The sequence below is a fragment of the Onychomys torridus genome, chromosome 9, assembly GCF_903995425.1.
Source record: "Onychomys torridus chromosome 9, mOncTor1.1, whole genome shotgun sequence".
Taxonomy (NCBI): Eukaryota; Metazoa; Chordata; class Mammalia; order Rodentia; family Cricetidae; genus Onychomys; species Onychomys torridus.
Window position 1 is genome coordinate 44,495,839 of NC_050451.1, and position 27,837 is coordinate 44,523,675.

The 27,837-nt window shown below is 44.3% G+C and overlaps 3 protein-coding genes and 1 pseudogene across 3 annotated transcripts; 1 reads left to right on the forward strand and 3 right to left on the reverse strand.

The window, feature by feature from the left end:
• Window positions 1-637: 637 nt before the first annotated feature.
• LOC118590689 (granzyme-like protein 2) lies at window positions 638-3,461 on the reverse strand. Its single transcript, XM_036198478.1, has 5 exons — window positions 3,407-3,461; window positions 2,120-2,270; window positions 1,660-1,792; window positions 1,198-1,452; window positions 638-790 (listed from the first exon to the last, which is right to left on the reverse strand). The coding sequence occupies exons 1-5, from the start codon at window positions 3,459-3,461 to the stop codon at window positions 638-640; spliced, it is 747 nt and encodes a 248-aa protein (XP_036054371.1).
• Window positions 3,462-6,790: 3,329 nt separating this feature from the next.
• Window positions 6,791-7,522, forward strand: LOC118590667 (annotated as a pseudogene).
• A 5,172-nt stretch (window positions 7,523-12,694) lies between these two features.
• Window positions 12,695-15,537, reverse strand: LOC118590674 (mast cell protease 8-like). The gene is made up of 5 exons (XM_036198462.1): window positions 15,483-15,537; window positions 14,158-14,308; window positions 13,712-13,844; window positions 13,256-13,510; window positions 12,695-12,847 (listed from the first exon to the last, which is right to left on the reverse strand). Exons 1-5 carry the CDS (start codon window positions 15,535-15,537, stop codon window positions 12,695-12,697), a joined length of 747 nt encoding a protein of 248 aa, XP_036054355.1.
• Window positions 15,538-23,315: 7,778 nt separating this feature from the next.
• Window positions 23,316-26,784, reverse strand: LOC118591615 (granzyme-like protein 2). The gene is made up of 5 exons (XM_036200067.1): window positions 26,730-26,784; window positions 25,444-25,594; window positions 24,992-25,124; window positions 24,531-24,785; window positions 23,316-23,468 (listed from the first exon to the last, which is right to left on the reverse strand). Exons 1-5 carry the CDS (start codon window positions 26,782-26,784, stop codon window positions 23,316-23,318), a joined length of 747 nt encoding a protein of 248 aa, XP_036055960.1.
• Between the last annotated feature and the right edge of the window lie 1,053 nt (window positions 26,785-27,837).

Below are 27,837 nucleotides of genomic sequence, written 5' to 3' on the forward strand. Positions count from 1 at the left end.
GAGAGTGCTGAGCTGGTCCCTGGAGGTGACTCTACAGGTCTGGGCACACAACACTGATCCTCTACTAAAGCTCTTGATCCAGGTAATGGAGCTGTCATGTGTCATCTCCTGAGTCCTTTAGGGCAAAGTAAAAAGAGGTGGATGCAGTTCTGAGATGAGAGGATAGCTGGGGAGAAGGCCTTGGAGTGCTGGACCAGGAGACCTGGGAGGAGCCTGAGAGAACAGTGGACTTCCTAGGACTAGAGAAATTCCTTAGAGGAACAGGTAGAGTGGGAGGTAAGGGCTTTTGATCTTTCCTTTCTTTTGTAGTCTGTGAAATTTGGAGAAGAATTTGGAAAGGAGGAAGGTATCCTTCTCAGACAGTCAGTTCTCTCCAGGACTGAAAGTACTGGCCCATATACATGCTATTCAAAAGCAGTCAGTGCACAGGTATGAGCAGGCTTAGTGAGAAGTATTTGGAGATAGCAAACATGAGACCAGAGGAGGGTGAAGAAGAAGCTGGTGCACAAAATTGTTAGTGATGTGCTTTCACAGAAGAGATTCCATTAGCTCTTTTGTGAAGACAGATTTCTTTATTAAAATTTAGATAGCTGTACCCCAGGATGTTGAACACTGCCCCAGACACAGGGCTTGTTGTCTAGGGTTGTTGAAGGAGTTTCATAGTTTCCTGAATCCAAGGTAGAAAGCTTGAGATTCTGGTGAATACCTCAGGAAGTTGCCCAGTACAATGATGTTTGCTTACAATGCCCTGGGCCACAAGGCCACAAATAAATGGTCCTCCTGCATCTCTCTGTGGACAGAAAAATAGGAAGTTTTAGTAAATATCATCACCTCTTGCCAGACTGGTTTTCTCCCCCTTCATCTCTGTTCCTACTAAGCCCTGGGTTTTCAGAGGGAAAGGCTAAGTTTCACCATCCCCCTTGGTCCTGATGGGATGGAGGTAGATGAACCCTGTCATTCACTAACTGGAGTGTCCCTGCCTGGCTGTGTCCTTCTTAGTTTAACTAGACTCCAGCTCTTCTATTTTCCCATGGTGAAAGGACAGAAGATTGGCTGATGAAAATGCTAGATCCCTGTAGGTTGATCCCTACATAAACTCTAGACTAGCAGCAATTGCACAGAGGTAGAAAGCCTGGCTGTGTGTCAACAGTGTGGCTCTGTTTCTGGGCAAACATTTGAAGATGGCCATGTCCTTACCTTACCAGTAGCCTTCTTCTCCTTGGGATTTCCCACACAGATCTGGATGGAGTCCTTGTAGTTTTTGTACATTCCTTGGCATGTCTGACTTTTTTGAACTTCCAGGTCTACTTCCTGAAGTGTGTTAGACAGACTACAATTCGGTAGGTTTCCCCAGCCTGCCACTGTGCACACCTGCCCAGGTTTCACCTGGTCCTGGCTCTTTGGAAGGTCAATGGTCTTCACAACACCATTGATTTTTGCTTTGTGTTTCAGCTGGTCAGAAAGATGAAGAATGATGGTTCAGGTCTGGCATTCTAAGCAAGCTTAAACCACAGATGGGGTTCTCTGTACCTTCCCCACTTTCAAAGCCCCCCCCCCCAAATACCTACTCTATTGCCTTGAGAACAAATAGATCAGCCGACTGGACTGACTGATACACTAGTAACCTGTGGAGTGCACCAGAAGTCAGTAAAATGGTACCTTCAGTAGCATGATGTCATTGACCAGTGTTTTACTGTTAAAGCTCTTGTGAGGGATGGCTTCAAGAACTGAGATGTGTTGTGTGTTTTTCTGTTTCTTGATATTGTGAGCACCCAAGGTTACAGTAATATTCCTTGAAAATAAAATGGATGAAGTAAACATAGGAGAGATGAATCAGTCAGTCTCTGGAATGCAGGTGTAAGGCTCAGCCTAAGTCAGAGCTTGGCTGAGTCAAATGGCAAGAAATTCATGGGAAAGTTGTGTCCTAGGTCTTCAGAAACCTCCCCAGCTTTTCAGATCCTTCACTGACACCACAGTCCCGTGTCCTGTAACAGTCTAGACTGTTAAGTGGTTAAACAGTCAAGTGGGTTAAAGTGAGTTTGCTCTGGACCCTTTAGGGACAGCCCATACCTGTTGTCTTTGGTCAATCCTGGACAACAAAGACCCAATTGCTTCTCACCTTCCATTACAGTGAGCGGCTGTCATGACAATGTCTTCTCTCACCAGGAAACCACCACATTGAAACTTTTGTGATTTGCTATCATAAATCTCTAAAAATGCCATGTAGGGCCGGGAGTGGGGTTTGGACTCTGTACCCCAAGCGATTTCTCCTGAAAGAGAGTATTTGTTCTAAACCTCCATGCACATGGAAACTGTGCACCAAACCTGGTTGCTGGCATAAGGGACATTTCATGCCAAGAGAGTCTGTGGACTTGATATGGATGGAGAAGAGAGTTTTGTAGAGACGGTCACACACTGAAAAAGGCCCTGGCTTCTGTGGTTTTTTTACCCTGGATTATGGCATGATGTCACTTTCCCCCTAGTTTCCAATTTCTTCTTGTTATGATGGAGTTGAGACTTTTCCTTCATCAAATTCATGTTCATGTTCACATTAAGGAAGAATTCTGCATACATTGTTCAGAAAATTTAGAATACATCCAACCAAGTATAGTTACTCCTCTGTCTCCTGCTCTATCTGGAGGCCTGCTCACTTAAGCTCTGGGCTGTGTCTGAAGTAAACATGATGCTCTATTGTATAAAAACTCTGGCTGCCTTTGCTCCATTCTGATTCTTGATACATAGTGTACAACTTAGAAACAACAAGATTGTCTTAACCATGAGAAGCCCTCATGTGTCCTATGCCAGTAGCTGGGAGGAGAGTTCTAATGCAGTCTGAACTTCAGTATTGGATTGTCTTCCTAGGGCATTGAAATAATCTTCAGCACTTGGAAGCACACAGAGGAGCTGGAATCCTAGTGAGATGGGGAGATGGGTGGGAGGATCCAGTGTCAGTCTGTTCCCATCAAGCTGTGTTAGATTGTGGGGAGCTGTCATGGAGACCTGTATGGCTCAGAAGAACAGACACAAGGCAAAGGTGAAGCCTGGAACCAGAATGGACAGTTTTTCTAGTCTCAAATCCTGATTGCAGTCCTGGGATAAAACTGCCATCTCTTAGGTCTGGCCAACTGGATCATCCAGCCCTCATTTTCAACTCCATCTTTCCACTAGGGTCCCAGGATCCTTTTATCATTCCTCACTGTTCGATGACTGAGATCTCACTCACCAGGTGACATTACAAGTATTTCCTTGTGATTTCAGTGCCCTCTTTATCCAGTCCTGGAGCTGGGGCTCAGCAAACTTCTCAGATGAACTGAGTGAGGAGCAGACCTTAGACAGCCTGACTGGGGCACTATGAAGTGTCCCTGGTGACACATGCAAGACTCTAGAGAAGGGAATGGCTGCTTACCTCCTTCAGTGCTGACTGGCAGGACAGCCACCAGGAGAAGCGGGAGCAGGAACATCTTCTTCAGGGGTCTGACCAGTTCTCAGTTGTCACCTGTCTGTGCCTCACAGCTTTTAAACCTTTAGGTGTGGAAAGAGGGCCAGGGCCAGTGGCCACTATTTCCTGTGTGATATTTAAGATCTGAGTTCTTGCTGCATCTGTGTGGTGAATGTACAGGAAGCACTTTGTCAGTCAGTTGCTGGTGAGCATGACCACATTCTCCATAGGAATGCTGGACTCTGAGAAGGGAGCAAGAGTCTCCTGAGGCTTTCCACATCAAGCAGAGAGGGAGTCCCCTTCTCATGTGAGTGATCAGGGAATTTCAATATGATGCCTCTGTGCCTTGAATTTGTGATCAGGTATTTATCTTCTTTAAAAGTAACATTTCTATATCCCTTAATTGTAGCAGGAATCTTAGAAGGTCTTATTAATAAAATCAAACCTGAGGCCAGGTATTGGGGTGAATGCTGGAAGTTCAGAGAAGCAGAACAAGCCTCAGCTACCTCACCTCACCAGTTCCTCAGCTGATCCTGTTTCCTCTGACTGGAAGCTTCTGAGTCCTCATCCAGAATGAATCTCATCTGAACTGCTGCTCCAAAGCCTAAAAGCTTAACCAGCCAAAAGCTTCTAGTTTCTGGTCTTCACGCCTTACATATCTTTCTCTTTCTGCCATCACTCCCTGGGATTAAAGGCTGGATTTCTGGGAATAAAGGCATGAGTCACCATGCTTGGCTGTTTCCAATGTGGCCTTGAACTCACAGAGATCCTGAGGGATTTCTACCTTGGGAATGCTAGGATTAAAGGCATGAGTGCCACCACTTTCTAGCCTCTGTATCTAGTGGCTGTCCTGTTCTCTGACCTCAAATAAGTTTATTAGGGTGCACAATATTTTGAGGAACATAATACCACCACACTTAATACTATCTATGTTTAGCTCCTTTTTTTTTTTTTTCAAGAGCACAAGTGCTTTTTTTCAAGATTCAAAAGTGCCCTTCTAAGATAATAACCACAGAAAAAGCTGGGTCACTATTAACATCTCAAGAGCTTTGCACTCTATGGGGGATGGCATGTGGAGTGAGCATTTAGGATGAAGATTAGTGTGATGTCGATGACACTGTCAGGAGGTAAGGAAATGTCAGAGTAGGGAAGCCAGTAGAATGGACTTGACAGACCAACATTCAGGCCCCATGTCAGTCTATAGAGACATTTCCAAGGTTTAAAATATTTCGTCAGCAGAGGAGTCAGTGGCAGAAAGGAGAGATGAAGAGCAGAAACAGAGCAGTGCTGTTCCTGCCAGAGTCTGCCTCACTGTGGTTCACACTGTCAAGGCAGTCTGGTCCCCAGGGAAGAAGGTGATGGAGGCAAATATTCCCTGTTTGCTCTCTGTCTCTGCTGAGGAACCAGCTCCTCTCTCTCTCTCTCTCTCTCTCTCTCTCTCTCTCTCTCTATCTATCTATCTATCTCTATCTCTATCTCTCTCTCACTCCTGAAGAACCAGCTTCTCTCTCTGTCTCCGCTGGGGAATCAGCTCTAGATCCTTTTGCCATTTGTATAAGCCGGTGCTTTTAAAGTAAGACTCAAGTGCAATTCTTCTTAGAACACCAGAGTCCACCTGACTTTTGAGACTGCTTTTCTGGACATTCTTGTCATTTAGTACAGACACAGGAGACCTTTGATGTAAGCTGCCTGAAGTCCTCATGCTGACTTGGCATCTGTCACAGCAAAGCTGGAATATTCTAAGATATTGTTATCTTCTTTCTCCTCTTAAGGGGTTTGAAAGGGTTTATTATTATCTTGTTCCTATGTTAGTTTACTTGTATCCTCTAACTCCAATTTGCAAATATGAGCACATTCAGTAAGGTTGGAAGAATTATTAATAATCTGTGTGGTACAATATATCTACTAAAAATCTATGAGGTAATATACATAGAAAATGAAAGATGCTAGATTATAATGTTACTCTTGCAGCAGCTGATTATCATTTAGATGCATTTGCTTCCATTCTTTCACAATTTCTACTTCTGATTTCTTAACATCTTGATAGTGCCATCACATTTTCCTGGCAGTTAAACGACTGTTGAGTGATTGTGGCAGGGTCTTGGGCTAGCCTTCTGCCTCACACTTGGCTCAGAGCCCCATTACCTCAGGGCTTTTTGGGACTAGTTCACATTGTCAAGCAGCCACACTGTGTGTGTCCTCCTGCTTCCTGTGGCCTTTCTCAGAGGTGACAGCTGTTCTGTCCAATGGATGGCGAATATGTACGTGAAATTGGACACTATGTGTGGAATGAAGTGTGTAATTGCCTTATTACTTTGTGATTAGAAAGAATGGAAACAAATGAGGCCTACATTTGAATGAGACAGTGTATGCAAATGAATGAAAGGTTCAGAAGAGAATGAGGAAGTGGCCACATATGAATGGGATAGTGTATATATATAGTGTGTGTGAGTGAGAGGTCCAGAAGGGAATGAGAAAGTGGCAGGATCAATGCATGAACTTAATGTGTGAAGAATTCTCATGTTTATTAGAAAAAAAATCACCAAAGTCCTCCCATGAGCCTAGTAGACTCTAAGTAGGATGAATTCAGACAAGTTTCTAGGCCATGCAGCCCTTTCCACTTGTGTCCTAGCCCACCCTGTCCATTCTTGCCCCAGTCCTCTCTTTAGATAGTGCCATGGGCCTCTGTCACCCACAACTTCTGTTACCGTGTTGTGATCACAGTGGAGCGAGGTAGACTGGAGACCCTGCCAGGATGTGATATCAGCTACACTTGGAACCTTCTTCCTGGGCCTGGAAACTGACAGCTCCAGGGGAAAAGAAGCCTCATCAATGCTTTATCTGAACAGGGGATGGTGCCACCCACCTTCTCTAGGCAACATCTTATTCCATAAAGACTTGGTCTTCTTATATTCTTACAGATTGCTTAAAGATCAAACAATTGCCATTGTTGCAAAATATAAGAACACAAGTTTGATAATTTTAGCTGTTTTCACTAGTCAAGTTCTATGCCATTGTGTAGACCCACAGCCTTTTACGACCATCAACAACATTCTTCTTTGTCATTTTTCAGCTTTCTGTATGGAAACACTGAACCTATAAGATAATGCTGACCTGTTGCTCCTGTCTGATTCTATTTGTGTCTCTGTTGATCTGTGAGAGAGACTGTTATATAAACATCAGCATCCTGAGAATGATGCTACCTCATGGTCAATAGTTTATTTATTAACCAGACTCTTTTAGATAGGTCATGATGATGTTGAGGCCTTGAAAATGAAGAAAGTGTTAAAACCAGATTGAGTGCTGGGGAGGGCCCCATGTGATGAAAGAAAAGCCCACCTGAGTGTCAAGATGAAGCTGAATATCTCCTTCCCTGCTGTCAGAAACTCATCAAAGACAATGATGAGTGCGAGCTTCCTACATTCTACAAGAAGCACATGGCCACAGAAGTAGCTGTTGATGCTCTGGGTGAAGTGTGGAAGGATTGTGTGGTCTGAGTCAGTGGCAGGATTGACAAACAAGGTTTTCCCATGAAGCAAGGTGTTTTGACCCATGGCAGTGTGTACCTGCTGTTGAGTAAGGGGCATTCTTGTTATGCCCAAGGAGAACAGGAGAGAGGAAGCACAAGTCTGTTCAAGGATGCATCGTGGATGCCAATCTCAATGTTCTCAACTTGGCTATTGTGAAAAAAGGAGAGAAGGATGTTCCTGGACTGCCAGATACTACTGTGCCTTGTTGTTTGGAACCAAAAGAGCTGGCAGAATCCAAAAGCCTTTTAATCTCTCTAAAGAAGATGATGTCTGCCAATACGTGGTCAGAAAGCTGTTAAACAAAGAAGGTAAGAAGCCCAGGACCAAAGCACCCAAGATTCAGGAACGTGTTACTCCACGTGTCCTACAATACAAATGCCGTCATATTGCTCTAAAGAAATAACAACAACAACAAAAAGAAAAATGAGGAGGAGGGTGAAGATATGCTAAACTTTTGGCCAAGAGAATGAAGGAAGCCAAAGAAAAGCTCCAGGAAAGGGGCAGGCTGTTCTTTTTGAGAGATTCTACTAAGTCTGAGTCCAGTCAAAAATAAGTTTTATGGGTAACAATAAATGATAATACCTTTAAAAAAAAAGCCTTACCTGAATTCATCTTTCATATCTGGACCACTAGGAGGAATATTTCAGGAGGGAGTTTGATTGCATCTCTGACTGCTTTAAGGAAGACTACAGGGGTCTGGGTTACTACAGTTTCGGATGTTTTGGAAGAAAACCATGAGAAACAATATTTTGTAGTAGAAATGGATGTTATCAGACTCATCTGAGAAAATCCTGAGACTTGCACTGTTCTTTGTTCTTGTCTCCAAGGAATTAAACATCCCCAGTGAACTTCCTGCCTGGCTTGGGTGTTTCTTCTACCTTTTTTTTTTTTTTTTATATAGAACCCACCACTGCAAGCACAATGGTCCACGCAGTTGAGGTATTTGTTGCGTTGCTTCCAGGAACCACACTCAAAGGCTTGAGTGTCTGCTGAGATGCTCCTTGTGTCTGAGGATTGCATCTTCCTCACAAGTTTCCTTGAGCTGTGACAGCCGTTCCCATCATAAGGTGGATTCCAACAGGAGAGGATCCTGGGAAATGAACGGACTTCCAGGTATGTGATGACGGCAGGTGAAGAGCTGGCGAGAAAGAGTTAGGTGTGGGAAAAGACAGTGGTCCTGAGAGGATGGTGACTATGACAGCTGTCCTCAGTAAGGACTACTAATCTGCCTAGCGGCACTTTCTCCTTGTGGTTTGAGAGATGGGGCAGAAGAGAGCAAAGGAGTCTATGTGAACGGATGCTCTCTAGTGCAGGGTGTGCTATACAGAACCCCAAGGACACTCATCTGATGCTGAGAATCCTTTGGAGGGAATTCTTTGGTTCAGAGATGACAAATGACCCATCCCAGACATTCATTCAATTAGTCACACCAACACAGGAGTCTTGTAGCAACCAGTTATCCATCTACTTCCCTGGGATGTATGGCTGTTTGGAATCCCCAGGGAGGTAGGTTTCAAGTCAGTGGACAGAGAAGGAATGGTCAGACATGAGAAATCCTCTCTACATTTACATTCCAGCAGAGGAGGCATCATAATAAATAATAATCAGAGAAGCATGAGCTAAGAGTGGAGACCTGGGATGTGAATCAACTGTGTTCCTGAATTAACTAACAAGATGCTATGTGGGCACTTCCTTTCTGGGTCCTCCTCCCATTTTATGGAGGTGGGTAGTGTATATTTGCTCCTTTAAACATTTTCTTTTGTTAACCATGATATTTTCATGAAATAAAGTGAAAGCCATAGGAAATATTTAATACTCATGATCCTGTCTGATTAAATTGTATGGATGGGTATCTTTATTCTCTTTCCCCTTACCCTTGATAGGTAGCTCCAGAATAAACACGCTCTAAGGTGTGATGGAATCTGATGGCAAGTACTGGTCTAGCAGGACAATCCTGTAGGTACCGTGTGATAGGAAGCACTGGAGAGCTGGGAACTGAGGCCTGGGAATCAAGCAGTCGGCTGGTGCTGCTTCATAGTAGAATCCTCAGTACCCAAGTTCAAAGCCTTTTGTGGTGAGGATACACCAGGAACCAGTGTCTGTGGTCAAAGTGAATGTGAACCTTGACTGGAATCCATTTCTTTTTCAAGTTTAATATTTTATTTATTTATTTTAAGGCGGGACCACAGTTTTCCATCCCCCATCTCCTCCCAGTCCCTCATACCACCTCTTCTCTGATCACCCCGCCCCCTCTCCTCTTGTGTTTCTATTCAGTAAAGGGCAGGCCTCCAGTGGATATCTACCAAACATGGTATATCAAGTTGCAGAAAAACTTAGCACCTTGCCTTGTGTTAAGGCTGGACATGGAGAGCCGGTAGGAGAACAGGGTACAAATGTGAGCAAAAAGGGCAGAGGCAGCACCTGTTCCTGCTATTGGGAGTCCCACAAGAGGACCAAGCCACACGACTGTCACATATATGCACAGTCAGCCCCATGCAGGCTCCCTGGTTGTGAGTTCAGTCTCTATGAGCTCCTATGAGCCCAGGTTTGCTGATTCTGTGGATTTTCTTGTGATGCCCTTGACTCCTCTGACTCCCAAAGTCCTTCCTTTCTCTCTTCAGCAGGATTCCCTGAGCTCAGGCTAATATTTAAATGTGGCTCTCCATATCGGTTGGCTAGAATCCATTTTGTTGGCATTCAAAAGTTAAAAAGGGTCTTCTGAAGAGCCTAGTAATTAGTCCAGGTATTATTGTAAAATTGAACTAGCAAGGGACAATATTTTAGTTTTCTAAACAGAAAAAACATGGCATCATAATTTCACAAATTATGTGTGAGGTCCATATTCCTTATGTATAAGTATATGTATATATATATTATTAATCTATTTATTTTACATCCTAGTCACAGTGCCCTCTCCATTCTCCAATCAGAGTGTCCCCATCACCCTCCCCCTTTCCCACCCCCAATCTTTTTTTTCTTGTTTCTATCCAGGGAAGCACAGGGCAGGTCTCCCATGAGTATCAATAAAACATGGCATATTGAGTTGCAGTAAGACTAAGCATCTCCCTCGCTTAAGGCTGGGCAAGTCAATCCAGTATGAGGAGTAAGGTTCCAAAAGTGAGTAAGACTCAGACAGTCACTGTTTCCGCTGTTAGGAGTCCCACAGAGGCTCAAGCTACACAACAGTCACATATATGCCAAGTGCCTAGGTCAGTTCCACGTAGGCTCCCTGGCTTCTCTTTCATCTCTGCTATCCCCTATGAGCCCAGGTTAGTTGACTGAGTGAGTCTTCCCGTGGTGTCCTTGATCTAGGCAACATACTAGAATTCTTCTATGAAACCCCTTTAGCCAGACCCTACAGTTCAAATCTTCCGTGTTCCTTCTAGTATGGTCCATTAAGCAGTGCTTAAAGGGTTGCACTGCTTTCCTAACCCAAAGTAGCAAAGTTCCAATTCCTCCAAAGAAACCCATGGTCAAGCCTATGAAAACAATACCCTACTCCTGGTATCAACTTCTGCCTTAGGGTTTCTATTGCTGTGAAGAGACACCATGATGAAAACATATTTTATAAAGGAAAATATTTTATTGGGAGGCTTACAGTTTAAAAAGTTTATCCCATTATCATCATGGCAGAAACATGGTGGCATGCAGGCAGGCATGGTGCTGGAGAAGGGTCTGAGATTTCTACATCATGATCCCAGGGCAACAAGAAGTGAACTGTCTGTCACACTGAGCAGAGCTTCAGCTAAGGAGACCTTGAAGCCTGCTCCACAGTGATACACCTGAACCAACAAGGCCACTTTTTGTAATAATGCCATTCTCTATGAACTTATGGTGACCAATCACATTCAAACCTACACAAATAGGAAAACATAGGCACTAAAGAAAGGGAATATCGAAATAGAAAGGGTTAGGCTAGAAGAGGCAGGGGATGGGAGCTGTAGGTTTGGGCTGGAGGGAAGAATTAACTGAGATAAAGAAAGTATAAAGAAACCATATGGAAAGCCAGGTGTGCGCACCTGTGCAATAGCAGCTTCACTGTTTTGAGGATAGCCAGCTGTCTTCTGATCAGATCCAAGAACCACACTGTGGGCTGCAGAGGACCCTGTCTGGTGGTGTAAGCCTGGATAATAACCCACAGGGGAGGCAGTAGGCCCATGTGTGGGGAGGTGCATTTCTGATTATTAATTGAACTCACGCAGCAGCAAACTGACTTCCAAATACCCATGCTCTTTCCCATAGACAAAAGTGGCTCCCATCTTTAATAACAGATGGTGTTCCTTATGACGAATGTTGGGGAATGCCGAGATCATTGCTGCCCAAGCTGTACAATATGTGATGATTGCCAGTCCATCCGTAATCAAGTCATTATACCACCCCCTCTAAGGCTCAGACCACATTATGGGAGAGGGCATGGAAAGTATGTAAGAGCTGGAAGGTAGGGTGGAGGGCTTCAAAGTTCCTTTCTCTAGACTTGATACAATTATCGCAATCATCAGTTGGCACACATAAAATCAGTCCTATTAACAATCAGTCAAAAATTGGGAAGGGCTATCAGGGCCTCACTCTTTTTTTTTTTTATTTTTTATATTTTAGCTGAGGACTGAACCCAGAGCCTTGAGCTTGCTAGCCAAGCACTCTACCACTGAGCTAAATCCCCAACCCCAGGCCTCACTCTTTAGCTCTGAACTGTTGGCTATTGATAGAGTCTGGGAGAAGAGGAAATGAATATCTTAAGCTGTATATCCACTGCTGAGCCAACAAGTATAGGTCCAAACCCACAATTACACAGTTGACTTTTTAAAAAAAATATAAGTGGGTTATAAACTAATACAAAGATATGAATGTGAGAGTAAGAGAGATTTGTGAGGAGAGCCTAGGGTGTATAAGGATGTTAGGGAAGTGAGAGGTTTTGAGAATGTTCAAGAAGCACAGAATAAATGTGAGAATTTGTTTAAAAATAGTTATTGAGTTGAGTTGCCATGTATATGACCAGGTGCACAAGCTGGATGAGACAGTAGTTGTTCAGTGGATTGCTCATGACTCAGCGCACACCAGGGCTCTGAGACAAGATGTAAACATACATATATGAGAGTGCTGAGCTGGTCCCTGGAGGTGACTTTACAGATCTGGGCACACAACATTGATCCTCTACTAAAGCTCCTGATCCGGGTGATGGAGCTGTCATGTGTCATCGCCTGAGTCCCTTTGTGTAAGGTAAAGAGAGGTGGATGCAGTTCTGAGATGAGAGGACAATTGGGGAAAAAGGCTTTGGGGTGCTGGGCCAGGAGACCTTTGGAGGATCCTGAGAGAACAGTGGACTGTATAGAACCATAGAAATTCTTTAGAGGAACAGGTAGAGTGGGAGGTAGGGGCTTTTGCTCTCTCCTTCCCTTTGTAGTCTGTGAAATTTGAAGAATTCGGAAAGGAAGAAGGTATCCTTCTCAGACAGTCAGTTCTCTCCAGGACTGACAGTACTGGTCTATATAAGTGCTGCTAGAATGTAGTCAGTGCACTGGTATGAACAGGCTTATTGAGAAGTATTTGGAGAGTGAACAAGAGACCAGGGGAGGGTGAAGAAGAAGCTGGTGCACAAATTTGTTAAAGATACGTATTCATAGAAGAGACTGATGTCAGCTCTTTTGTGAAGACAGATTTCTTTATTAAGATCCAGGTAGTTGTACCTCAGGGTGTTAAACACTACCCGAGACACAGGGCTTGTGTTCTAGGGTTGTTGAAGCAGTTTCATTTTTTCTTGAATCCAAGGTAGAAAGCTAGAGATTCTAGTGAATGCCCGAGGAGGTTTTATCGTATTAAAGTTACGACTGACAATGCCCTGGGCCACATTGTGACACACAAAGGGTCCCCCTGAATCTCCCTGTGGACAGAAAAATGGGAAGTCTTAGTCAATATCATCACCTCTTGCCAGACTGGTTTTCTACCCGTTCTTCTCTGTTCCTACTAAACCCCAGGTGTTCGATGGAAAGGCTAAGTGCCACCATCAACCTCAGATCTGAATGTGATGGAGGTTGATGAACTCTGTGACTCACTAACTGGAGTGTCTCTGCTTGGTTGTGTCCTTCTTCAGTTTCACTGGACTCCAGCTCTCCTATTTCCCCATGGTGAAAGGACAGAAGATTGGCTGAGGGAAAATGCTAGATCCCTGTAGGTTGATCCCTACATAAACTCTAGACTAGCAGCAGTGGCACAGAGGGAGAAATGTTGGCTGTGTGTCTGCAATATGGCTCTGTTTCTGGCAAACATTTGAAGACGACCATGTCCTTACCTTACCAGTAGCCTTCTTCTCTTTGGGATTTCCCACACAGATCTGGATGGAGTCATTGTAGTCTTTGGACATCTTAAGGCATGTCTGACTTTTTTGAACTTCTAAGTTTACCTCCTGAAGTGTGTTAGACAGACTACCATTGGCCAGGGTTCCCCAGCCCGCCACTGTGCACACCTGCCCAGGTTTCACCCAGTCGTGCTTCTTTGGAAGGTCAATTTTCTGCACATCATTATTGAGTTGAGCTTTGTTTTTCAGCTGGTCAGAAAGATGGGAAATAAGAGTTCAGGTCCGGCACGCTCAGCAAATTTAAACCACAGATGGGGTTCCCACTTGCAAAGCCCCCTAAAGCCTGATTCTATGGTCCCGGGAATAATAGATCAGCCACTCAGGGGAGAATACTGGACTGATACACTAGTAACCTGTGGAGTGCACCAAAAATAAACAGTAAAGTGGTACCTTTAGTAGCATGATGTCATTGACCAGTGTTTTATGGTTAAAGTCCTTGTGAGAGATGGAATCAACAACTGAGATGTGTTGTATGTTTTTCTGTTTCTTGATATTGTGAACACCCAAGGTTACAGTTATATTCCTTGAAAATAAAATGGATGAAGCAAACATAGGAGCAATGAAGCATTCTATGAAAAGCAGGTGTAAGTCTCAGCCTAAGGCAGAGCTTGGCCAAGTCAAATAGCAAGAAATTCATGGGGAAAGTTGTGTCCTAGGTCTTCAGAAACCTCCCCAGCCTCTCAAATCCTACACTGATACCACAGTCCCATGACCTGTAACTGTCTAGGTCAAATGAGATAAGGTGAGGTTGATCTGGACCCTTGGTCTATTTTTAGAAATAGCCCATGTCTGCTTTTTGGGCAATCCTGGGCAACAGAGACCCAATTGCTTCTCACCTTCCATTACAGTGAGCGGCTGTCATGACAATGTCTTCTCTCACCAGGAAACCACCACATCGAAACTTTTGTGATTTGCTATCATAATAATTTATGAATGCCATGTAGGGCTGGGAGTGGGGTTTGGCTTCTGTACCCCAAAGTATTTTTCCTGAAAGAGAGTATTTGTTCTGAGTACCTCTGTCCATTTTGAAACTGTGCACCAAACCTGGTAGCTGGCATAAGGGACAGTTCATGCCAAGAGAGTCTCTGGACTTGACATGGATGGAGAAGAGACTTTGTAGAGATGGTCAAACACTGAGAAAAGGGCCCTGGGTTTTTGTAGGTGTCAATTAGGGTTTGCTGCAGAATGCCACTTTCCCCCTAGTTTCCAATTTCTTCTTGTAATGATGGAGTTGAGACTTTTCCCTGATCAAATTCAAGCTCATGTTCACATTAAGGAAGAATTCTTCATACATTGTTCAGAAAATCTAGAATATATCCAACCAACTACAGTTGTTCCTCTGACTCCTGCTCTATCTGGAGGCCTGCTCACTTAATCTCTGGGCTGTGTCTGAAGTAAACATGATGCCCTATTGTATAAAAACTCTGGCTGCCTTTTCTCCATTCTGATTCTCAATACATAGTACAACTTAGAAACAACAAGATTGTCTTAACCATGAGAATCCCTCATGTGTCCTATGCCAGTAGCTGGGAGGAGAGTTATAATGCAGTCTGAACTTCAGTATTGGATTGTCTTCCTAGGGCATTGAAATAATCTTCAGCACTTAGAAGAAAGAACACAGAGGAGCTGGGATCCTAGTGAGATGGGGAGATGGGTGGGAGGATCCAGTGTCAGCATGTTCCCATCAAGCTGTGGGGCATGGATGAAGCCTCCCTTTGCTGGCTCTGTTAGATTGTGGGGAGCTATAATGGAGACCTGTATGGCAAAGAAGAACAGAGACAAGGAAGAATTGAAGCCTTGAGACCAGAATAGACAGTTCTTCTAGTCTCAAATCCAGATTGCAGCCCTGGGGTAATGCTACCCTCTCTTATATTTACCAACTGGATCATCCAGCCCTCATTTTCAACTCCATCTTTCCACCAGGGTCCCAGGATCCTTTTATCATTCCTCACTGTTCGATGACTGAGATCTCACTCACCAGGTGACATTACAAGTATTTCCTTGTGATTTCAGTGCCCTCTTTATCCAGTCCTGGAGCTGGGGCTCAGCAAACTTCTCAGATGAACTGAGTGAGGAGCAGACCTTAGACAGCCTGACTGGGGCACTATGAAGTGTCCCTGGTGACACATGCAAGACTCTAGAGAAGGGAATGGCTGCTTACCTCCTTCAGTGCTGACTGGCAGGACAGCCACCAGGAGAAGCGGGAGCAGGAACATCTTCTTCAGGGGTCTGACCAGTTCTCAGTTGTCACCTGTCTGTGCCTCACAGCTTTTAATCCTTTAGGTGTGGAAAGAGGGCCAGGGCCAGTGGCCACTATTTCCTGTGTGATATTTAAGATCTGAGTTCTTGCTGCATCTGTGTGGTGAATGTACAGGAAGCACGTTGTCAGTCAGTTGCTGGTGAGCATGACCACATTCTCCATAGGAATGCTGGACTCTGAGAAGGGAGCAAGAGTCTCCTGAGGCTTTCCACATCAAGCAGAGAGGGAGTCCCCTTCTCATGTGAGTGATCAGGGAATTTCAGTATGATGCCCCTGTGCCTTGAATTTGTGATCAGGTAATTATCTTCTTTAAAAGTAAGATCTCTAAATTCCCTAATATTATCTATGAGAATCTTATTTTTTTTCAAGAGCACAAGTGCTTTTTTTCAAGATTCAAAAGTGCCCTTCTAAGATCATACCCTCAGAAAAAGCTGGGTCACTATTAACATCTCAAGAGCTTTGCACTCTATGGGGGATGGCATGTGGAGTGAGGATTTAGGATGAGGTAAGGAAATGTCAGAGTAGGGAAGCCAGTAGAATGGACTTGACAGACCAACATTCAGGCCCCATGTCAGTCTATAGAGACATTTCCAAGGTTTAAAATATTTCCTCTCTCTCTCTCTCTCTCTCTCTCTCTCTCTCTCTCTCTCTCTCTCTCTGTCTCTCTCTCTTTTTGATGAAGAACCAGCTTCTCTCTCTCTCTGTCTCCCCTGAGGAATCAGCTCTATGTCCCATTGCAGTTTGTATAAGCCGGTGCTTTTAATGTAAACCTCAAGTGCATTTCTTATTAGGACACCAGAGTCCACCTGACCTTTGAAACTGCTTTTTTCTGCACATTCTTGTCATTTCGTACAGACACAGGAGACCTCTGATGTAAGCTGCCTGCAGTCCTCATGCTGACTTGGTATCTGTCGCAGCAAAGCTGGAATATTCTAACATATTGTCCTTCTTTTCTAATCTTAAGGGTTATGAAAGGGTTTATTATTACCTTGTTCCCATGTTAATTTACTTGTATCCTGTATCTCCAATTTGCAAATAATGAACCCATTCAATAATGTTGGAATAATTATTAAAAAAATCTGTGTGATCCAATGTATCTACTAAAACAAAATCTGTAAGGTTATAGATATAGCAAATGAAAGATCCTAGATTATAATGTTACTCCTGCAGCAGCTGATTATCATTTCGAGTCATCTGGTCCTGCTCTATCACAATGCTCATTTCTGATTTCTTACATCTTGATAGCATCATCACAATTTTCTGGTAGTTAAATGACTTTTGAGTGACTGGGGCAGGTTCTCAAGCTAGCCTTCTGCATTTTACTTGGCTCACAGCCCTATTATCTCAGAGCTTCTTGGGACCAGGTCACACTGTCAAGCAGCCACACTGTGTATGTCCCCCTGCTCCTTGTGGCCTTTCTCAGAGTGATAGCTGTTCTGTCCAAGAGGTGGAGAATATGTGCAGGAGACTGGACACTATGTGGTGAATGGAGTGTTTTTGCTGGTGTGAGGATTTCACTGATAAATTTGTGATCGTCTTAGCACTTTGTGAGTAGGAAGAAGGGAAAGCAATGGATCCTCATTGAATGGGATAGTGTATGTTTGTGAGTTAGATGTCTAGTGGGTAATGATCAAATGGCAACATATGATTGGGATAGTGTATATGTACAATGCGTATGAGTGACAGGTCCAGGAGGTACTGACAAATGTGTCAGGAAAACTGCATGAAAGTAATGTGTGAAAAATTCTCATGTTTGATGGGGAAAAATCACTGAAGTCCTCCCATGAGCCTAGTGGACTCTAAGTAGGATGAATTCAGACAAGTTTCTAGGCCATGCAGCCCTTTCCACTTGTGTCCTAGCCCACCCTGTCCATTCTTGCTCTGGTCCTCTTTTTAGATAGTGCCATGGGCCTCTGTCACCCACAACTTCTGTTACCGTGTTATGGTCACAGTGGAGTGAGGTAGACTGGAGACCCTGCCAGGATGTGATATCAGCTACACTTGGAACCTTCTTTCTATGTATGGAAACAGAAAGATCCAGGGAGAAGGAAGTCTTATCAACGCTTTATCTGAACAGGGGATGGTGCCACCCACCTTCTCCAGGTGACATCTTATTCCATAAAGATTTGATTACTTACAATATCACAAATTGTTTAAAAGCAAACAATTGCGATTTCTGAAAAATGTAAAAACACAAGTTTAATAATTTTATCTGTTTTCACTAATAAAGTGCAATGGCACTATGTAAGACACACTACAGCTTTGTACAGCTATCAACAACATTCTTCTTAGACATTTTTTAATCTCTCCGTTTGGAAACACTGATCCTGTATGATAATGCTGTCCTGTTGCTCTTCCTGTCTCTGTTGATCTATGAGAGACTGTGCACATACACCAGCATCCTGTTTCAAAAATGGTTGTTAGTTTTTTTTTTTTTTTTTTTTTTTACCAACCAGACCCTCTTAGATAGGTCAGGACTATGCTGAGGCCTAGAGAATGGGGAAAGTGTTAAAACCAGAGTGAAAGCTGTGTGTGTGTGTGTGTGTGTGTGGTGACAGAAAAGCCTGCCTGAATTCATCTCTCTGATCTGGAAACCTAGGAAGCATCTCCCAGGAGGGAGTTTGCTTTCATGTTCTCCTGAGTTTTTTAAGGCAGACTTTAGGGGTCTATGTTTCCAAAACCACAGTTTTGGTTGTTTTGGAAGAAAAACCATGAGATTGACACTTTATAAAGTGGCAAACGGATGTCATCAGACTCAACTGAGAAAATCCTGAGGTCTTGCAGTGTCCTCTGTTCTTGTCTCCAAGGAATAAACATCCCCAGTTAAGGTGACATTGTTGACCCACTTGGGCGTTTCTTCTTCCTCTCTTCTATAGAACCCACCACTGCAAGCACAATGGTCCATGCAGTTGAGGTATTTGTTGCATTGCTTCCAGAAACCACACTCAAAGACTTGAGTGTCTGCTGAGCTGCTCATTGTGTCTGAGGATTGCATCTTCCTCACAGGAGTTCCCATCATAAGGTGGATTCCCACAGGAGAGGATCCTGGGAAATGAACGGACTTCCAGGTACGTGATGATGGCAGGTGAAGAACTGGAGAGGAAGAGTTTGGTATGGGAAAAGACAGTGGTCCTGAGAGGATGGTGACTATGACAGCTGTCCTGCAGTAGGGACTACCAGTCTGCCTAGTGGCACTTTCTCCTTGTGGTTCGAGAGATGGGGCAGAAGAGGGCAAAGGAGTCTATGCAAATGGGTGCTCTCTAGTGCAGGTTGTGCTGTACAGAACCCCAAGGACACTCATCTGATGCTGAGAATCCATTGGAGGGAATTCTTTGGTTCAGAGATGACAAATGACCCATCCCAGACATTCACTCAATTAAAGAGTCACACCAACACAGGAGTCTTGTAGCAGCAGGTTATCCAACACCACTACTATTGTGGGATGTAGGGTTGTTTTGAATCCCCAGGGAGGTAGGTTTCAAGTCAGTGGACAAAGAATGAATAGGTCAATTGGTTTCACATGAGAAATCCTCTCTACATATATATTCTAGCAGAGGAAGTATCATGAAAAATACTTTATCAAAGGAGCATCAGCAAATAGTGGAGACCTGGAATCTGAATTAACCAAGGCCCTGAATTAACTAACAAGATGCTGTGTGGGCACTTCCTTTCTGGACCTTCGATTTTCATGGAGGAGGTGGGTAGTGTATATTTGCTCCTTTAAACATTTTTCTTTGTTAACCATGATATTTTCATGAAATAAAAGTAAAAGCCATAGCAAATATTTAATAATCATGGTCCTCTCTAATTAAATGATATGAGGTAGGTATCTTTATTCTCTTTCCCCCTCACCCTTGATAGGCAGCTCCAGAATAAACACGCTCTAAGGTGTGATGGAATCTGATGGCAAGTACTGGTCTAGCAGGACAATCCTGTAGGTACCGTGTGATAGGAAGCACTGGAGAGCTGGGAACTGAGGCCTGGGAATCAAGCAGTCGGCTGGTGCTGCTTCATAGTAGAATCCTCAGTACCCAAGTTCAAAGCCTTTTGTGGTGAGGATACACCAGGAACCAGTATCTGTGGTCAAAGTGAATGTGAACCTTGACTGGAATCCATTTCTTTTTCAAGTTTAGTATTTTATTTATTTATTTTAAGGCGGGACCACAGTTTTCCATCCCCCATCTCCTCCCAGTCCCTCATACCACCTATTCTCTGATAACCCCACCCCCTCTCCTCTTGTGTTTCTATTCAGTAAAGGGCAGGCCTCCAGTGGATATCTACCAAACATGGTATATCAAGTTGCAGAAAAACTTAGCACCTTGCCTTGTGTTAAGGCTGGACACGGAGAGCCAGTAGGAGAACAGGGTACAAATGTGAGCAAAAAGGGCAGAGGCAGCACCTGTTCCTGCTATTGGGAGTCCCACAAGAGGACCAAGCCACACGACTGTCACATATATGCACGGTCAGCCCCATGCAGGCTCCCTGGTTGTCAGTTCAGTCTCTGTGAGCTCCTAGGAGCCCAGGTTTGCTGATTCTGTAAATATTCTTTTCATGTCCTTGACTCCTCTGACTCCCAAAGTCCTTCCTTTCTCTCTCCAGCAGGATTCCCTGAGCTCAGGCTAATGTTTGAGTGTGGCTCTCTATATCTGTTAACTGGAATCCATTTTGTTGGCATTCAAAAGTTAATTTAAGAAGGGTCTTCTGGAGAGCCTAGTAATTAGTCCAGGTATCACTGTAAAATAGAACTAGCAAGTAAGTGATAATATTTCATTTTTCTAAACAGAAAAAACATGGCATCATATTTTCACAAAGTACATGTGAGGTCCATATTCCTTGTGTATATGTATATGTATATATATATATATATTATTAATCTATTCATTTTCATACATTATTAATCTATTTATTTTACATCCAAGCCACAGTGTTCCCTCCATCCTCCCATCAGAATGTCCCTATCCCCCCACCTCATTATCACCCCCAACCCTTTTTTCTTCTGTTTCTATCCAGGGAAGCGCAGGGCAGGTCTCCCATGAGTATCAATAAAACATGGCATATGGAGTTGCCTTAAGACTAAGCATCTCCCTTGCTTAAGGCTGGGCAAGTCAATCCAGTATGAGGAGTAAGGTCTCAAAAGCGAGTAAGACTCAGACAGTCACTGTTTCTGCTATTAGGAGTCCCACAGAGGCTCAAGCTACACAGCAGTCACATATACACCTAAGTGTGGGCTCCCTGGAAGTCTCTTCAGTCTCTGCTATCCCCTCTGAGCCCAGGTTAGTTGACTGAGTGAGCCTTCCCGTGGTGTCCTTGATCTAGGCAACATACTAGAATTCTTCTATGAAACCCCTTTAGCCAGACCCCTACAGTTCAAATCTTCCGTGATCCTACTAGTATGGGCCTTAAAATAGTGCTAAAAAGCATCGCACTGCTTTTGTAACCCAAAGTAACAAAGTTCAAATTCCTCCAAGAAACCCATGGTCAAGCCTCTGAAAACAATACACTACTCCTGGTACCAACTTTGTCTTAGGGTTTCTATTGCTGTGAAGAGACACCATGATGACAGTGTCTTTTATAAAGGAAAATATTTTATTTGGGAGGTCTAATCGTTTAAAAGGTTCAGTCTATTATCATCATGGCAGGAAACATGGTGGCATGCCGGCAGGCATGGCGTTGGAGAAGGGTCTGAGATTTCTCCATCTTGATCCAAGGGTAACAAGAAGTGAACTGTCTGTCACACTGAGCAGAGCTTGAGCAAAGGTGACCTCTAATCTCACCCTCAAGTGTCATATTTCCTCCAACAAGGCCACTTTTTCTAATGATGCCATTGCCTATGAACTGATGGTGACCAGTCACGTTCAAACTCCACAAGTAGGAAAAAACGTAGGTAGTAAAATATGGGAATATTGAAATAGAAAGGGTTAGGCTGGAAGAGAGGCAGGGGATGGGAGCTGTAGCTTTGGGCTGGAGGGAAGAATTAACTGAGATAAAGAGAGTATAAAGAGGGGTTGGGCCTTTAGCTGAGTGGTAGAGCACTTGCCTAGCAAACCTAAGGTTCTGAGTTTTGTTCTTATCTCCAGGGGAAAAAAAAGAAAGTATAAAGAAAGCATATGGAAAGCCAGGTGTGCCCACCTGTGCAATAGCAGCTTCACTGTTTTGAGGATAGCCAGCTGTCTTCTGATCAGATTCAAGACCCACAGTATGGGCTACAGGGGCCCTGTCTGGTGGTGTAAGCCTGGATAATAACCCACAGGGGAGGCAGTAGGCCCATGTGTGTGTGTGGGGGTGCATTTCTGATTATTAACTGAACTCACGCAGCAGCAAACTGACTTCCAAATACCTATGCTTTTCCTCATAGACAAAAGTGTCTCCCAGCCTTACTCAGAGATGCTGCTCCTTATGATGTGTGCTGGGGAATGTCAAGATCATTGCTGCCCAAGGTGTACAATATGTGGTGGTTGTGAGTCCATCCATAATCAAGTCATTATACCACCCCCTCTAAGGCTCAGACCACATTATGGGAGAGGGCATGGAAAGTATATAAGAGCTGGAAGGTAGGGTGGAGGGCTTCAAAGTTCCTTTCTCTAGACTTGATACAATTATCACAATCATCAGTTCAGACCAACTGCAGTTACCAGCACTGGGCTCATGTAAGACTGGTCCTCTCAACAATCAGTCAAGCAATGGGGAGGGAGTTGCAGACCCCACTCTTTAGCTCTGAACAATTGGCTATTGCTAGATTCTGGGAGAAGAGGAAATGAATGTCTTGAGCTGTATATCCACTGCTGAGCCTACAAGGATAGATCCAAACCCACAATTACACAGTTGATCTTTTTAATATTAAACTAATACAAAAATATAAATGTGTGTGAGAGAGAGATTTGTGAGGAGAGCCTAAGGTATATAAATATGTTAGGGAGGTGAGAGGTTTTGAGAAGGTTCAAGAAGCACAGAATACGTGTGAGAAACTGTATAAAAATAGTTATTGGATTGCCATCTATGACCAGGTGCACAAGCTGAATGAGACAGTAGCTGTTCAGTGGATTGCTCATGACTCAGCTCACACCAGGGCTCTGAGACAAGATGTAAACATACGTATATGAGAGTGCTGAGCTGGTCCCTGGAGGTAACTTTACAGGTCTGGGCACACAACATTGATCCTCTGCTAAAGCTCCTGATCCGGGTGATGGAGCTGTCATGTGTCATGGCCTGAGTCCCTTTGAGTAAGGTAAAGAGAGGTGGATGCAGTTCTGAGATGAGAGGACAACTGGGGAAAAAGACTTTGGGGTGCTGGACCAGGAGACCTTTGGAGGATCCTGAGAGAACAGTAGATTGCATAGGACCATAGAAATTCCTTAGAGGAACAGGTAGAGTGGGAGGTAGGGGCTTTTGATCTCTCCTTCCCTTTGTAGTCTGTGAAATTTGAAGAATTCGGAAAGGAAGAAGGTATCCTTCTCAGACAGTCAGTTCTCTCCAGGACTGACAGTACTGGTTTATGTAAGTGCTTTTTGAATGCAATCAGTTCACAGGTATGAACAGGCTTAGTGAGAAGTATTTGGAGATAGCGAACATGAGACCAGGGGAGGGTGAAGAAGAAGCTGGTGCACAAAATTGTTAAAGATGTGCTTTCACAGAAGAGATTGCATCAGCTCTTTTGTGAAGGCAGATTTCTTTATTAAGATTTAGGTAGTTGTACCCCAGGATGTTGGACACTGCCCCAGACACAGGTCTTGTCTTCTAGGGTTGCTGAAGGAGTTTCATTGTTTGTTGAATCCAAGGTAGAAAGCTAGAGATTCTGGTGAATACCCGAGGAGGTTTCCCAGTACAATAGTGATAACTGACAATGCCCTGGGTCACATTGTGACACACAAAGGGTCCCCCTGAATCTCCCTGTGGACAGAAAATGGGAAGTCTTAGTCAATATCATCACCTCTTGCCAGACTGGTTTTCTACCCGTTCTTCTGTGTTCCCACTAAGGCCTGAGTTTTTTTGTTTTTATAATTTAATTTGATTTTACATATCAGCCATGGGTTCTCCTGTCTTCCCCTTTCCCCCCCCCCCCCCCCCCCCCTCCCCTCCCAGCCCATCTCCTCCAGGCAAAGACTCTTCTAGGGATTCAGCTCAACCTGGTAGATTCAGTCCAGGCAGGTCCAGTCCCCTCCTCCCAGGCTGAGCAAAGTCTCCCTGCGTAAGCCCCAGGTACCAAACAGCCAGCTCATGCACTAATGACAGGTCTGGGTCCCACTGCCTGGATGCCTCCCAAACAGTTCAAGCTATTCAACTGTCTCATTTATCCAGGGCCTGACCCAGTCGGGGGCTCCTCAGCTTTTGGTTCATAGTTCATGTATTTCCATTAGTTTGGGTATTTGTCCCTGTGGTTTTTCCAATCTTGGTCTCAACAATTCTTGCTCATACAATCCCTCCTCTTTCTTGCCAATTGGACTCCTGGAGCTCCACCTGGGGCTATACCACTCTTGGGCATATACCCAAGGAATGCTCAATCATACCACAAGTGCATTTGCTCAGCTATGTTCATATCAGCATTGTTTGTAATAGCCAGAACCTGGAAATAACCTAGATGCCCTTCAACTGAAGAATGGATAAAGAAAATGTGGTACATATATACAATGGAGTACTACTCAGCAGAGGCCTGAGTTTTCAGATGGAAAAGTTTTCAGTCCTTTCGGGATGGAGGTTGATGAGCCCTGTCACTCACTAACTGGAGTGTCTCTACTTGGTTGTGTCCTTCTTCAGTTTCACTGGACTCCAGCTCTCCTATTTTCCCATGGTGAAAGGACAGAAGATTGGCTGAGGGGAAATGCTAGATCCCTGTAGGTTGATCCCTACATAAACTCTAGACTAGCAGCAGTGGCACAGAGGTAGAAGGCCTGGCTGTGTGTCTGCAGTGTGGCTCTGTTTCTGGCAAACATTTGAAGATGGCCATGTCCTTACCCCAGCCGTGGCCTTCTTCTCCTTGGGATTTCCCACACAGATCTGGATGGAGTCGTTGAAGTTTTTGGACATTTCTTGGCATGTCTGACTTTTTTGAACTTCTAGGTCTACTTCTTGAAGCGTGTCAGACAGACTACAGTTGGCCAGGTTTCCCCAGCCCGCCACTGTGCACACCTGCCCAGGTTTCACCTGGTCCTGGCTCTTTGGAAGGTCAATGGTCTTCACAACACCATTGATTTTTGCTTTGTGTTTCAGCTGGTCAGAAAGATGAAGAATGATGGTTCAGGTCTGGCATTCTAAGCAAGCTTAAACCACAGATGGGGTTCTCTGTACCTTCCCCACTTTCAAAGCCCCCCCCCCCAATACCTACTCTATTGCCTTGAGAACAAATAGATCAGCCGACTGGACTGATTGATACACTAGTAACCTGTGGAGTGCACCAGAAGTCAGTAGAATGGTACCTTCAGTAGCATGATGTCATTGACCAGTGTTTTACTGTTAAAGCTCTTGTGAGGGATGGCTTCAAGAACTGAGATGTGTTGTGTGTTTTTCTGTTTCTTGATATTGTGAGCACCCAAGGTTACAGTTATATTCCTTGAAAATAAAATGGATGAAGTAAACATAGGAGAGATGAATCAGCCAGTCTCTGGAATGCAGGTATAAGGCTCAGCCTAAGTCAGAGCTTGGCTGAGTCAAATGGCAAGAAATTCATGGGAAAGTTGTGTCCTAGGTCTTCAGAAACCTCCCCAGCCTTTCAAATCCTTCACTGATACCATGATCCCATGTGCTATAACAGTCTAGGTCAAGTGGGTTAAAGTGAGTTTGCTCTTGACCCTTGGTCTATTTTTAGGGACAACCCATACCTGTTATTTGTTCAGTCCCAGGGGACACAGACCCGGTTGCTTCTCCTCACCTTCCATTACAGTGAGCGGCTGTCATGACAATGTCTTCTCTCACCAGGAAACCACCACATCGAAACTTTTGTGATTTGCTATCATAAATCTCTAAAAATGCCATGTAGGGCCGGGAGTGGGGTTTGGACTCTGTACCCCAAAAGATTTCTCCTGAAAGAGAAAATTTGTTCTGAATTTCTGTGCATGTGGACACTGTGCACCAAACCTGTTGGCTGGCATAAGGGACAGTTCATGCTAGGAGAGTCTGTGGGCTTGACATGGATGGAGAAGAGAGTTTGTAGAGACTGTCACACACTGAGAAAGGGCCTGGCTTCTTTGTGTATCACTCACTGTGTGCTGCATGATGCCACTTTTCCATAGTTTCAATTTCTCTTTGTAGTAATGAGGGAGCCAAGAGTTTTCCCTGATCAAATTCAAGCTCATGTTCTCATTAAGGAAGAATTCTGCATACATTGTTCAGAAAATTTAGAATACATCCAACCAACTACAGTTACTCCTCTGTCTCCTGCTCTATCTGGAGGCCTGCTCACTTAAGCACTGGGCTGTGTCTGAAGTAAACATGATGCTCTATTGTATAAAAACTCTGGCTGCCTTTGCTCCATTCTGATTCTTGATACATAGTGTACAACTTAGAAACAACAAGATTGTCTTAACCATGAGAAGCCCTCATGTGTCCTATGCCAGTAGCTGGGAGGAGAGTTCTAATGCAGTCTGAACTTCAGTATTGGATTGTCTTCCTAGGGCATTGAAATAACCTTCAGCACTTGGAAGCACACAGAGGAGCTGGAATCCTAGTGAGATGGGGAGATGGGTGGGAGGATCCAGTGTCAGTCTGTTCCCATAAAGCTGTGTTAGATTGTGGGGAGCTGTCATGGAGACCTGTATGGCTCAGAAGAACAGACACAAGGCAAAGGTGAAGCCTGGAACCCGAATGGACAGTTTTTCTAGTCTCAAATCCTGATTGCAGTCCTGGGATAAAGCTGCCGTCTCTTAGGTCTGGCCAACTGGAAATTCCAGCCCTCATTTCCAACTCCATCTTTCCACCAGGGTCCCAGGATCCTTTTATCATTCCTCACTGTTCGATGACTGAGATCTCACTCACCAGGTGACATTACAAGTATTTCCTTGTGATTTCAGTGCCCTCTTTATCCAGTCCTGGAGCTGGGGCTCAGCAAACTTCTCAGATGTACTGAGTGAGGAGCAGACCTTAGACAGCCTGACTGGGGCACTATGAAGTGTCCCTGGTGACACATGCAAGACTCTAGAGAAGGGAATGGTTGCTTACCTCCTTCAGTGCTGACTGGCAGGACAGCCACCAGGAGAAGCGGGAGCAGGAACATCTTCTTCAGGGGTCTGACCAGTTCTCAGTTGTCACCTGTCTGTGCCTCACAGCTTTTAATCCTTTAGGTGTGGAAAGAGGGCCAGGGCCAGTGGCCACTATTTCCTGTGTGATATTTAAGATCTGAGTTCTTGCTGCATCTGTGTGGTGAATGTACAGGAAGCACTTTGTCAGTCAGTTGCTGGTGAGCATGACCACATTCTCCATAGGAATGCTGGACTCTGAGAAGGGAGCAAGAGTCTCCTGAGGCTTTCAAGCAGAGAGGGAGTCTCCTTCTCATGTCAGGGAATTTCAGTATGATGCCTTGAATTTGTGATCAGGTAATTATCTTCTTTAAAAGTAAGATCTCTAAATTCCCTAATATTATCTATGAGAATCTTATTTTTTTTCAAGAGCATAAGTGCTTTTTTTCAAGATTCAAAAGTACTAAATGACAAGATAATACCCTCAGAAAAAGCTGGGTCACTATTAACATCTCAAGAGCTTTGCACTCTATGGGGGATGGCATGTGGAGTGAGCATTTAGGATGAAGATTAGTGTGATGTCGATGACACTGTCAGGAGGTAAGGAAATGTCAGAGTAGGGAAGCCAGTAGAATGGACTTGACAGACCAACATTCAGGCCCCATGTCAGTCTATAGAGACATTTCCAAGGTTTAAAATATTTCGTCAGCAGAGGAGTCAGTGGCAGAAAGGGGAGATGAAGATCAGAAACAGAGCAGTGCTGTTCCTGCCAGAGTCTGCCTCACTGTGGTTCACACTGTCAAGGCAGTCTGGTCCCCAGGGAAGAAGGTGATGGAGGCAAATATTCCCTGTTTGCTCTCTGTCTCTGCTGAGGAACCAGCCCCCACCCTCTCTCCTGAAGAACCAGCTTCTCTCTCTGTCTCCGCTGGGGAATCAGCTCTAGATCCTTTTACCGTTTGTATATGCCAGTGCTTTTAATGTAAACCTCAAGTGCATTTCTTCTGAGGACACCAGAGTCCACCTGACTTTTGAGACTGCTTTTCTGGACATTCTTGTCATTTAGTCCAGACACAGGAGACCTGTGATGTGAG